General features: G+C 44.8%; 1 protein-coding gene across 5 annotated transcripts in view; it reads right to left on the reverse strand.

The window, feature by feature from the left end:
• LOC144175821 (uncharacterized) overlaps positions 1–13,924 on the reverse strand; it is a 227,813-nt gene that overhangs the window by 85,383 nt on the left and 128,506 nt on the right. For 4 of the 5 annotated variants that reach the window (XM_077704828.1, XM_077704830.1, XM_077704826.1 and 1 more), the window contains 2 exons: positions 1,680–1,812; positions 1,344–1,384 (listed from right to left, as the gene is read on the reverse strand). The exons of the other annotated variant lie outside the window; for it this stretch is intronic. In XM_077704828.1, the coding sequence (XP_077560954.1) occupies positions 1,344–1,384; positions 1,680–1,812 (174 nt within the window). The remainder of the gene's footprint in view (positions 1–1,343; positions 1,385–1,679; positions 1,813–13,924) is intronic. 5 annotated transcript variants of the gene reach the window in all.

A 13,924-nucleotide genomic window follows, 5' to 3' on the forward strand; every position in this document is an offset into this window, starting at 1 on the left:
GGGAGTGACTGATTTGAGTTCGCCAAATAGGGTTTTCCTAAGAATTTTTTTTATTGCTGCTGGTTACATACTTCTATAGACCTTCTTCGGAGGATGAAATTTTCGCCATGTAGTTTTGCCTGTAACACTCTCAATTAACTTAACAATAAAAAAAATCTGCAGAAATACAGAGAATCATGTAATAATCCCTAGCATTCTTATGCGCTCCCAGCGCAGAGTGAAAGTTCGGTGCTGCCATTTTTTTTGGTTTTTATAAATTCGGTCCGATAAATAATCTCGAATTACGGTACTATAACCTTTACACGGTCCACTTCCGCGAAATCTGCATTTGTGGGGAATTTAAGGGTGCCGACGGGTTCGCCATTTAAAGTATTTCTTTCATATTTTTTTCTAATTTCTGGTTTTTAAAAATTTGTTTAGACCAATTATATACATTTCCGGTATTATAACGATTAAAGGTAGAACTTGCATGAAATATTCATTTTTGTGGAAGTGCAGGGCCAACGAGCGGCCGTGGCAGGACGTTACACGGTTCGCCGTTTTCCCGATTCTGTTTCTAGTGTTTTTATTTTTGGTTTTCCAAAATTTTTATCTACCAATTATCTGTATTTACAGTATTATAACTGTTACTAGTGGTATTTTTGCTAAATCTGCATTTTGGTGGAACTGCAGGCCCTTGAACGGTACTGGCTGTGAGCTACTTGGCAAAAAATGGTACGCATCAAAAAAAGATTTTCAAGTCAGTGTCACTGAATTGCTCTCCTTGTCGGACTCAATGAACGGGAACGGAGGGAAGTTGCCAGGTATTGGGATTAGCAAGACCGGTAATGGCGCGAAATTTGTATCTGTGCGGTCGCTTTGTGGGGGCCGATCATTGGCTTCAGAAAAGTGTGAGAAATCTACAGGCTTAGAAAAAGCGCAGAAATGAGTTCGCGGAGCCTTTTCGCTATGCGCTGACCGCAGTAAGGTCGAAGAGCTCCGTGCTTAGAGCATACAGGGAGTCGACCGGGCGGAGCTTGCGTAGTATTTTAATGGGCACTGTTAGAGGCTTCTTCCCTCATTCTCTCAACACATCACCATGGTAGGTCAAAGTTAATGTATGGGGCCCTGGGTACGTGATTTCGCACATCAGGAGCTTTGGCAGGGGAAGGCATCCGTACACAACTCTACATTATCACCTGTTTGGCGTACATTTACATCTGAAGTTCACTCAAGCAAAGCCAGGACTTATGTACTTTACGAAAACACACACAGTAGTTCGTAGCAAAACATGCTGTGTGGTATTTTAGACATCTTTGAACAACTTATTCACCATGCAGACTTCGAGGAAATGATTGACATACCTTGCCTCCATTGCTGATGTCATGACGTGGATCACCAATACCTAAGTAATATTTTGGAACATGAAGAACACAGCAGTATCAGGATTGGGTTTTGCTCACTATTATCTGTATACCACCAAATAACAAAACAGATTGGCGGTGTTCGTAGCTGTATTACTCCATCGCGACAATTCCTACAAATATAAATGAATTACTAACAACATTTTGCATTATACGCCATTTTACCAACATATAAGGCACATAGAAAGCAATGGTGTGCTTTTAATTAAGCCAAAAAGTAATCAAACATGAGCAAGGAGAAAAAAAAACATGAAAGCAAAATTTTGTTGACTTAACTGAATGGGCCGGGGTAATCCGTCGTCAGTGGCAAAACGTACTTGGGGTTTAACGTTGCTTCACACCATCCACTGTCTATGATGAACCTACCGTGTCCCGTGACTTCCATCACTTGTACTACGCAGCCACATAACTGGAATACAAAGGTAGAAAAATACGCTCACCGGCAAAGCCTTAACCACGCAAACGATTGAATAACTTTACATTCTTTTTTAAGCACGTAAGAGGTCTTCTTAGAAGCACAAAAAAGATAATTCACCCTATGAATGTGTGCTTTTACCTCACGAGGATCCTGAACTACAAACCCACTATCATAAAACGCCAACTTTGAATCCGTCCAATGGCCATACCCCCCTGATCACAAAATGGTCAGGAAAATGTCTTTTCGCTTTAACAGCACCATTTTTACTGCGGTTGACATATGTTGATGAGGATGATGATGAACTGAAATTGGTCGCGTATATGGGGTCAGGTTATGCTCATGCGAAACACGAAAGGAGCTGCGAAAATCTCATTTCGATAAATAGTTTTAAAGGCACTCAAGATATTTTTCACGGACAAAGAAAGGTGTGTTGCCGTCTTTACAAAATCGGCTTACGCCGAGAAGGCGGTGGCTGCGTAAGGAGGAAATTTTAACACTGCCTAGGAGAGTTTCAAAGCGGGTAGGTGCACATCTAACTGAGCACCACTTGGACAGCCTTCGGACGTCTGGAGCTCACATGCACCGTTTTAGAGGTGTTCTTCGCTCCCTAAAAGCACAAAACAACCTGTTGTTTCGGGCTATAGTGCCTGAGAATACGTTATGGCATTCATGCTTGCTCGCGTACCTGCCGAATCACTTAAAATTTTTGAACTTTGTGAAACTTTTCGGAGTTTCGAAGAAGTAGTGGAATTTTTGTTTTCGCTATTGAATAAAATTACAGCTTGCAGGTCCCGCTCTCTCTGTAATTGGCGGAAAAAAGTAACGTAATACAAACAGTTGGCGGGAAAGTATACGTCCCACAATGACAACTTCAGCCTTCGTACCTCACGTGATTTCACGTAGCAGCTTCTAGGTGGCGCTTACCATTGCCGTGATGTAGGGCAAAAGATTTCACCGACCTTCGGCGCCATGAAATCCCCAGGAATTTGAAACAGGGGCCTTTTCTCGCAACTCAAGGTTTAAAATTGTTTTCAAGCAAAAAAACAGTAATACTGTCTGTTAAAAGTCAGCAATAAAAGAACATAAACATAACGTCGAATAATTAAATTTTACGTAAGTCATTAAAATACCAGTTATTGTTTTGGTGTAACACGAACACAAGAGAGCAGAAAAAAGCCTTTAGATGACAAAGAACCGAACGATTCCATTTGTCTACACCACGGCCGGCTTCATTGCAAGGGACGTGCCAGCGCACCTGGCGATAATAAGAGGCGGCGTGCCAAAAACTTCTCGTGTAGGAAAAGCGCACTCCATCTAGTGGAGCTAAGTTTAATCCCAAATGTCACCGGCTTCGTTTCGCTCATTTTTGGGTCCTGGACTGCTATCATAAAAAGTGCACAGCGGTCGTAGAAATCACTGCGGATTGTGCCGATTACTAGCTATAATACCGGCCAGCAACGAGAATTCACGGTTAAGCCTAGATGCCTGTCTTTGCTATGCAAACGCCAACGTACACAAGAAGTCAAACTGCTAACATATCCACGTGCTCGACAGGTATTGTTTATTTTGAAGAGTTTTTGTTTATTGAAACATGCCGAACTTTGTCGGCTTTTGCTTTACGTCGAGGAGCTTTTCACGGGACCCTCGTCTATGCACGTGCAAAAGTTCGCAGGGAAGGGTCCAATTTGCATAAACATAGAAACAGGGCCTTTCTGTGCTTGGAAGCGCCGTCATTCTTGCAGAAAAACAATGATTTTCCCATGAAGGGAGCACTAATCGACGGTAGCCTTTTCAGCGGCTTCAGTGTTTTCACCATAACTGGCGCGCCCCGCTTGTAGAAGCTCCGTTGGGATGGTTTACCAGCCCAACAAATGGCAAAAGTTGGTAGGGCAGCCGTCCCCGGTCAATGTTTGCGATGAGAGTCACTGTAACCTTCGGGATGTATGTTTGAGCCACTGCCCCCGCACCTAAGCGATCGGAGCTTTATTAAAACAAACTGGCTTTACTGTGTGCCTTCCGGGATAGCTCAGCTGTACGCAACAAATATAATCGCGTACAAACTAGGATGAAAAAATGTCGCACGATATTTCAAGATATTCTTTCCTAAAAATGATTTTTTTTGCCTGGTTTGTCCCCGAGCCTCCTGCCCAAGAGACTATAACCTACGACTTCGGCATCAGATTCACTGCCGCCACCTTTTCAATAATAAAGACAATCTCGTTGATACGTTTTTCACGGGATGAGGAGAACAAAATGTATTATCCGAAAATCGTATTATCCAAAGAGGTCTAAAAAGGAGGATAATTTGCATACTGCGGCAGAAACTGGTTTTGAGCATGACGTAACTGGTGACTCTGTCCTGCACTATTTTTTTCAACGTCCACGAGTAAATTTTCGTGGAACGCAAAAAAGGAACCTGCCGGCATTTTACGCTTCACCGGACACTGTTTTGTACAGCAGTCTTTGTCGTGCGCGATGCCGTCTCCTTTTTTGCGCAGGACTGACCGCCGACGTTCACTCCTGGCGCTCTAGCCAGCTTGATCCGTGTAAGCCGGACGTCTTTCGTTCGCTGACGCTTCGCACCTCGTGTTTGGTTTATACGGGGCCTAAAACTTGCAGCTTCATTCAAATTTCCTCTGCCTGACCGACAATAGCGTTGAGTGTTCATACTGGCCACTGAGGTCGCATGCCAAGCTCAAGCCCTTTGTCTTCGAGTTTTCTTGAATTCGGGTAGAACATCGAGTTTTTCTTTTCACAATCTTGGAAGAACCATAGCGCGGAGCAACAGGGGAGACAGAGAAGCACCAAAAATAAATTCACAACCACCGCATCAGCACTGAACTCAAAAACAAGGCAGAAAGAACAAAAACCAGCGTGGGAAGCACGCAGCATGGCTAGAAGTGACGAAGGGAAATCGCTGCCTGCTGAGAGCATTGCAAAGCTTTCTTGATCAGGATACGCTTCCCTAGATGACGCGGTGCATCGCCTGACGCATCATTATCATTGGACGGAGCGGACATGCCTGTAAGCGGTTTTATCCACAAAGCTGGCGCTCTGCTACGTGCAGATTCTGGATGGTTGGAATGAGGTTTTAGCTAGTATCGCGAAGAATAAACGTAATATTTCTAGAAATGTCGGTCAAAATCCTTTTTTATGGTCATATTATCCGGTTTTCATCGAAAATGTAATCATAATAAACGCACGAGAATGCATTATTTATAAGGAACGTCGGCCGGGAAAGGAAAGAAAAACGTATTAGACCAAAAAACGTAATATGCTGAATCGTGTCAATGAGATTCCACTCTATTTAGCTGACGCTGCACTGCCTCCGCGGAAGCTAATGGCAAATATGACTGCGGGGGAAATTTATGACGCACTCTCATTTTCTTTTTGTTATACTCCTGCTGTGTGTCGGAAGTATTTTTTTTCTTTCGGTGCTCTATATGAAACCGTGCGCACAAGGCACCTCTTCCTGGGCATTTTTTTATTCAGATAATCAAGCAAAACGCGCTGCATATTTTGGGGGGCTTTACTCTTTCGGATATACGCACGCTATGAAACGCGTGGAACGCGATGGAGCGCATTACAGAGGGTTAGCAGCTGTAGACACTTTTTTGCGGGCGGTCTCCGGTGGACGCCGGCCAGGTGCGCGTCGTCGGCCGCTTCCCCAAGTAGCAATTTCGCGTTAACAAATTCTTATTTCTGCACACCGTCGAGCCCAAAGAAGGTGTGCGCTTCCCCCACAAGTGAATCGGCGAAAAATGATCAAAAGGCACAGAGAAACAGCTGAAATAACAAAGGTTGCAGGACGAGCAAACGCGTATAGATGGGATAAGAGGGATCCAATGCAGCCCTCCGCCGCAGGGGCGCCGGAAGCAACTAAAAAAAGCTGTACAAGCCATTACGAATTCGGCACGCGGAATAGGCGAGCATGGGCATGTCACTATATATGAAGCCAATCTTGGTCCGCCCCACGAAGTCTACACTCCTTCTAATGATCTGGGTGGGCCACATGAAGGAATCTAAAACAAAAATGACAAAAAAACGGCTTTATTCTTCACGGCGAAGCCTTAGTTGTAGCTTGAAGAATGATAAATCGGTGGCATCAGTACGCCCTGCAATTATCAGGCGTGGCGTTTCGCTGTCCTTACAGTGTCGTGTAAAACTGACAGTTATGGCCGTCTTTCTCTGTGATTACGTGATAAGTTCGTAACCTAGCGTGGCAGCGGTCAGTGCCGGGAAGTCAATAACTAGAGGTCGTATTTTCAGACATTAAAAAGGCACGTTTTAAATGGCGAAAACATTCAGGCAAAACAAGGTCTTAGGCTTAAAACGTCAGAAATATAGGCACGATATTTTTTTCTCCGCAAATGCAAGTAATTTCAAACAAACACATGCGTGACTTGTAACTACGATAGGAAAATGAAAATTGTTTTTTTATGATGGTACAAAGGGCCAACAGTTGAACATAGCTGCTCAATTGTATCATAAAGCTGCTCAACTAATGACGATTCGTTGGCTCAACTCAGTAAAGGCAGTGCTCCAACTGATGTTTAATGGTCACTGTCACTTTCTCGAGCATCGCATATAGTGAAACCGCCGTGAAAAATAATACTTCAGAGCTTAGAATAGTGATTTATAAATCGGAATGCCAAGAACGGCAATAGCTAAGGCAGTGTATCACTCCGCCGAAACGACGGCCCTGGGTGTCAGCGTGGGCGCGCGTTTTGAAAGCATGTGGAAGAAAATGCGTTACATCGCCTCATTTTTATCACATAGTTTGTTTGCGTCGTATCCGTATTTTATAACCAGATCAAGACTTACAAATCAGTAATACGACGCGCATCATGAAAAATAGTGGCCGTAAGGCGTGCGTTGCACATCGGGAAGGAAAAGTCGGCTGAGGTGATGAGGCGCAGTGGCAACTTCAGTCATCGCTGGTAGGTTAACTTTCATCAGGGTGCAGTTGATATCTGCCTGACAAAAAGTAACTACGATAAAACACACAAAAATAAATGCAAGAGGGACGACGACTTATCAAGCAATTGATAAGGTCTTAGATGAAGTCTATTAGGTACAACTCTAGCAATTTTCTCATTACTGCAATGTCGGATTTGAACAATCAAGACGTCCAAACACTGCTTAATACACTTGCACACCCTTGAAGAGCATTTCTCAAAACGTTTTTAGCAACCGAAAAGATTTTCGATAAAAAAGCGCTGTTTAAAGAACCATCGACAATGTGAATTCTAGAGCGTATTGAAATGCAGCTGAGCAGTTATATTTCGCCATTCGCTGTTCAATACGGGAGTGATGTGCTAGCAAAGGCGTGTTCGATACTCAACCGTTGGGTTGAAAATAAAGCCGGATTTGAGCATGGTTGTAGAAACGAGGATGCGACTGCTCATATTTGAAGAAATCTGTTTGCACAGCACACGATATTTAGGAATCACTGTGAAAATTGCGCAGACCATAGCGAGCTACCGCAATCTCCAAATTTTTTGTTGGATATTATGCGCCTTGTCACTGAGAATAAGCGTCGCGTTCTAGTGGTGCTGGCAGTTGCTTTCCGGGATTTGGTTGAATTAGAGGACTACGTTGAACCTATACATTTCTGAAGAATGAATGCTGCTTGGTAACGTGAACCTACGATTGCAAATTGGACCAGAAAGCGAATGTTGACGCTATATAGGGCTTGTATACGTAGCGTTTTTGAAAATAGCTTTCTGGAAATACGCATTTATAGGCATTTAGGCACAAATGCCTAAAAAGGCATTCTTAGGCACTATAAACACACTATAAAAGCCCTTATAAATCTCCAATCCAGGCTCATATAACGAAAAGGCGCGATAGCGGCGCAGGGAACAATAAAAGCATTTGCGTAAAATCAGGTCCCGACGGATAACTCAATAAATAGCCTGATAGTTAGAATTTAGGCAGAGCGGTGAAATGTTACTAAAAGCGATTCTAAGGAACAGATATAGGGTATTTGGCCTAACACGAGTTTTTGTCTCGCATTAACATGGATGATACCTCATCGCCTGGCTGTGTAGGCGCTTATCTTGTCCTTAAAACGTTTTCTTCAGCTTTAGCTACCGTGTTAATTTTTCGAGAACGTAGCAAATGTTTCTATATGTTTATTGCACAATATCTGATATCTTGACAGTGATCATTGCAAGGTAAGGGTCACATTACGCTGCATGTCGTCAGAGATATACCTGCGCACATCTGTGGTTGATTACGTTTTGCCTAGGTAAAAAAAATTTGGCCATTTCACGGATCATTCACAAAGTCAAGAATAGGGTCCTTGCATAGATTCGCCACATGCCGCAGTCTCCAAGCCGCTTGGAAGAATCGTGCCACTCACTCGGCGTGTGGCACAAGGACCCGCCGGTTTTCTTACTTTACGGAAACGAGGCGCTGTCACGGAAATCAGAACAATGAAATGTAGTGACTGACTAGCGAAGGACCCGAATGCGCGCTCAGGAATCTCGGCAGCAGGCGCTGACCCGGAAGGTTTCGCGCCGATAGTTCTTACGCACCGCTCACTTGGTTCATTTTCCTTTGTGGCCGCCTCTTCATTACAGTACGGTACAGTTCTCACGCAACAAAAATGTTCATAACGCGTAAACGGGACGCTGCCTAAACCTACGAATCATGGAACAAAAGCATTCGCAGACTGCTCCGCATTGGCAGAAGTGTGGCTGTGTCCCCGTCTTCCAAGACACGGTGGTCAAACACGAGGCTCACAGTGCACGGGAAAATATCGGCGATTTTCAGAGCAGAGGAAATCGTGACAATTAAGTGAGTGTTCTGGCCGTGTCGTTGGCGGATAGGAAATTTGATTTCCTGTCTGATCAGGGTGCGCAATAGGTTCTTTAGTGTGTGCTAATCACGTGCAAACTTTCAAACAGACCCAGAATTTGCTCGTTCTCAGTCATCAGAATACGAGGCCACGTAGTTGCTCAAGGTGTTATTTGTACGTGTTGACGTGTTGCTTTGTAATAGGTTGCAAGTTCGGCGCTGTCTCTTCATCCAAACTTCTTGTATCCTGTCTCCTTCACATTGCTCTTCGAAATGATCAGTCTGAAGCGACTAGCCTGACTTTCCGCCCTCCTCCAGCGAGCCCACTTCACCGCCAAGCTGTGTTAAAAACTTGGGAAACGCAGAAATAGACCAGGCGGAACATAGGCGAAAAGGCACTGTCGCTACCGAAATCTGTTGCGCAGAGCAGTCGTGAGAGCGGAGACGGGATGAAAAAAATGACGGGATTAGTGGGAAAGTGGTCGACAAAAGCAAGCTTAAGGACAAAACTAGTCACGTACCTTCCTTTTGCCAATCCGTTGAACCACGAGTAAAACTTCTACTCCCCAGCCGATGAATACGCTCCCTGCGGCTTCCATTGAAAACTCGGTGGCGTCACCGGGCTCGATCACACTTCCCATTTGCGTTGTGCGTACTAAATGCCAAGACGTTACGTACATCTGTTCCCAAAACACCGGCATCGTAAAGCTCCGGGAAGTGTCTGCGGCAACATGAGAAGTCTGGGAAGCCGTGATCTGTGGTCCGAATTATCCGTGGTCCAATAAAGATCCGTGGTCCGAAAGATTCGTGGTCCGAAAGATCCGTGGTCTGTGGTCCGAAAGATCCGTGGCCTGAATTATACGCATCTCGAAGGAAAAACTCCAGAAACTGCAAACCGCGCTGATTTTAATTTTTAAAGCAAAGCTTTTCGCCTCTACCCCCCAAGGGTTCTTTCGCAACCGTTGGTGTCATCAGAAAAATCCCCCGAACAAATAAAAGAATTTACAGCACCGCCAGGAATCGAACCTGGAACTAACAGGGTAACAAAGCAAGGGCACGTTGCTTTACCGATTTAGCTACCAGACCACGCGAAAACGCAGAAGACAAGTGGTGCACTCACCAAGCACATATACCAGTTTAACCCTTGTATTCTCGCTAAATTCCACGCGATAGTGAATAAAGGAAGCTCACACCAACCCATGGCATCTCACTTCTACCACGCCAATGGGCCTGTGGCTTCGAGTGTTGAGGTAAAAAATCTTAGCGCCTTGTCGTCCGCCCTCACGCAAGACGATACCTCAACGAAACAATTCAAATACTTCTTGATGGCCAGGCCATCACTCCAAGCACCAGCATCAAGATCCTCGGCCTACACCTTCAGGCCGAAACCAAGAGGGACGCATCCTTGCAGCGCCTCAAACACAGCATCAATATATCATACACATGATCAGGCGAGTTGCCACCATGAAGAGAGGCCTCAAGGAACCCGATACCTTTCAATTATTCCAAGCTTTGGTCCTCTCGACAATCACTCACGTCAACCCCTTGTCTTCTTCTCGGCAAGGAGGACATACAGATGCTTTATATAATGATTAAAAAGACGGTTGAGTAAGCCATTGGGCTTCCCATGAGTGCGTCCACAGAGAGGCTGCTTAGCACGAGGCTCTACAACACGGTGGAAGAGCTGACAGAGGGCCATCTTTCTAATCAGAGGCTCCGAATGAGCAGAACGGCGTTTCGCCGCATCTTTCACCAGATTGTGTAGGCAGTACAGAGTGTCACTCCGCTTGGTGTACTCCTGGACTTTTGGTGACAAGAAATAAAGATGCTCCCTTTGCTTAGAAATATGACCCCTTAGACGACGAGGGTCTCTGACAAGCACGGGCTCAAGCAATCAGCACCACCCTTGATGGGAATTATGCAGTTATCTACACAAACGCCTCCAAACATTGAGGGCAGCAGTACGCCATCATTCTGGCTACCTCCAGAACCAACGTCCTTGCTTGTGCTTCACTCAAGAACCATGACATGATGGCAGCAGAAGAGGCAGCCATCGCCTTGGCTCTCACTCAACCAGGGGCTCGTAAGGTATTCACCAATTCCCAACAAGCCTACTGGAAATACCTGTCGGGTTTTGTGTGCCGACCAGCACTGCGTGTGCTAAAAAACCACTCCCCAAATGATTCCATTCAGCTCATCTGGACACCCGCACATGCTTCCCCTGAGGGCAACGAATACGCCCACAAAGCCTGCACTTTTACCCCCCTTGTTATGGAGCTGCACGAGGACAGTCAGCCGCTTGTCTCGTTCAGAGCCATAACCCAACATTATCGCCTTCTGAAACAGACCCTACCTTCGCCTTACCCTGACCTTTCCACAGAACAACAAACTACCCTAGGGCCCATACAATCCGGCTGCTTCCCACACTCGACGCGTCTTCACTTAATGTACCCGAATCGCTACGACTCCTAATGTAAATTTTGCTAAGAAGGAACACTCTGCCACATAATCGGGGTGTGCGACTTCAGCCCCGAGCACCATCCTCTCTTTCCGTCAACTACCGAACAAGAGCAATGGGAAATGCTGCTGTCCAGCCCCTCTCTGCCTACCCAGCCTCAGCAGGTGGACAGAACACAGGCGGCGCGGACTGAATGTGGACTGAGTGGACTGAGTGTGGGACTGAATGTGGACTGAGTGAAGAAGGAATCACTCCCCTGGGCCACACTCTTGACCGTTAAGAAATCTGAATAGAAGTATTTCCTCTTCCCGCGCTTCCTCATCCTCTTTTTCCTGCTCCTGCTCTATCTCTGCCGCCGATCTCGTCACCTCCGTCCGCGACGGAAGAGACGGAAAAGTGAGATCGTCTAACACTGGGTTTGAGCTTTAATTTTATGAAAAAGGTTTCCACTCATGTGCTACACCGATACAACTCAACCAACCACCGTTCATGCATGTTGGTTTAATTTAACCTTACCAAGATTATCTTTTTGAATCAATAGAGGGTGTGGTTAAGTGCATTTCACTTATCTGGTTTCAGTATTTGTAGAGCGACGTGAGTGAATTTAAGTGACGTCGCATGGGTAATCATTGGGTGCCGTTTACAGCTTTGCTTTCTAACCACATTCACATAGTGGATTGGCAGTTTTTTTTTTGTAGTTCAACTCCAGCTGTGGGAAATGTGGTAGTCAGAGTACGTGGATTACGATCGGTGTGCATAGAAAACGGGCTGAAATTCAAATGGCCCGTGCGATATTTAGGCAGGCACTGTGCATGCGTACTTTCCAAAGTGTACTTCGACGCAGTTTCCAGGTCTTTCTATACGCAGGTGTGGTCAATGGATCAAAGTTTACGAATGGAATAAATTCAGCTAAGGACGGACTTGGAGTTTAGTTCTCAAGTTCCGCGTGTAATAAAACAGTGTGACAAATGTTCGTGCTCTTGTGTTTATAGCCGGCCTAAGGAAAATAAAGAAACCATTTTCGAACCCCTCACTATCAATTCTGATAAAAAGATGGGCTATCCGGAAGGATAAATAGCCTTTCATGAGCCTATTTAGTTTCACTTACGGAGTACAATGACGTAAAAAACCTTGCACCCCTCGGTCTAACGATGACTATGGTTGAACGCGAAGCCTTCCCGTGATGGATTCTTTGGTTAGTGGAATCCACAATGCGAGTATGTGATACTCTGGGGGTACCCGCCCTTTTGTGCAGTTCGCACAGCAACTCTCGCGTTCGCACTTCAACGGCCTAACGTTTGAATACGGGGCCTACGACGCAAATCGGTATCTGGCGAGTGGCGTTCGCTTTGACGGCGTGCGGAATGCAGCAGTCGGATAGCCGCCGCGGCTTCCAAACTCGTCCTAGGTTCGATTTCGGTCACGGGAAGCCTTTTTTCCCACGATCCTTCATCATCATCATCACAAAAATTTGGCTTTCTTTCAGTGCGGGCTGACTTACAACGGCATCAGTGAGGTCACTGAATCTTCTCTTTAAAATGCCGTCACCAGTATGAACTTCTTCGCAGGGTGTACAATTGATTGCAGCTACCCTTTGTGTCGCTAATTACTTTTTCTTCAAGAAATGGGGTCTGTGTTTCGTTTTAAATGGCATCTGGGTTTATGTGGGTTCATTACGGCTGCAATAAGAAACACGCCGAGAACTCCGGTCACGCTATCCGTCGAGCCATTGTCATCACCGGATTTTTCCAGGCACGTTCCAGCCCCTGTGACTTTACAGTGCACCGAGTATTCCAGCACGCACTGGGTCCTAGTGTTTTCACTTCAGACTTGTTTTACCGTCCAGGGTTAGGTGTCCAATAGTTAGAAAAACGCTGTATTTTTCGTTTTGAGACCGCGAATTAGTCATCAACCAGCAACATTTTCTGGATCAATAGTAGCAATCAATGTGTATGCGTGCGTGAATGTGCCTTTTTAAAGAAAGACCGCAATCATTCCTCAAGAGAAAAAGAATGTTCTCATACATTTCAAATGAATTTTGTGTTAACACAATGTCGTTTTCTGAAATGCTTGGTTACTGATTCAACCCCGCAGAGTGGAATGGCGCAAGATTTTTGCAGCTTTTCAAGTATGACTAGTACCTACTCATTTTTTTATTGTTTGTTTTTTGGCCAAGGTATCAATCAATCCCCAATGTGTGCTTTTTTCGCTGTACGAATCGCCTAGTTGCTTGTCAGAAAAAAACCAAGGCCTACAAAAGATGGAAATAATATATATATATATATATATATATATATATATATATATATATATATATATATATATATATATATATATATATATATATATATATATATATATATATATATATATATATATATATATAGTTTCAAGAAACAGTTTCTTGGACACCGGTCAAACTTGAACAAAAAGGGGGACACACGTCGAAAAAGGAATGGTTTTAACGTTTCGGCCGGAGGACCGGCCTTCGTCAGAATAACAGCGGTGGCTGTTGTCAAATAGCATATAAGGGAGTGCACTGAAAGAGGGCGGAAATGATAACATCCAAGTAACACAGTGCAAATACAATGTATCAGGGCTTTGTGCGACAATCTGTTGGCTGAAGTACAACATCATTATAACTGCCACGCGTGCAATATTGGAAGTCAGCTATAGCATGCGGGCGCATGTGCAAGAAAAAGTGGGGGGGGGGGTAAACGGCAGTAATATTGAATACGGTCAATGATATAAGCAACTCAGTTTTCCAGCGCTTTCATTCAAACCACGTGCGACTGTATTGAATTGAAATATAAGAAAAGATTCTCGCACCTCAGTGTCATG

This window comes from Haemaphysalis longicornis, unplaced genomic scaffold (genome assembly GCF_048455015.1).
Source record: "Haemaphysalis longicornis isolate Haplotype H1 unplaced genomic scaffold, Haemaphysalis longicornis Haplotype H1 scaffold_3, whole genome shotgun sequence".
Classification (NCBI taxonomy): domain Eukaryota; kingdom Metazoa; phylum Arthropoda; class Arachnida; order Ixodida; family Ixodidae; genus Haemaphysalis; species Haemaphysalis longicornis.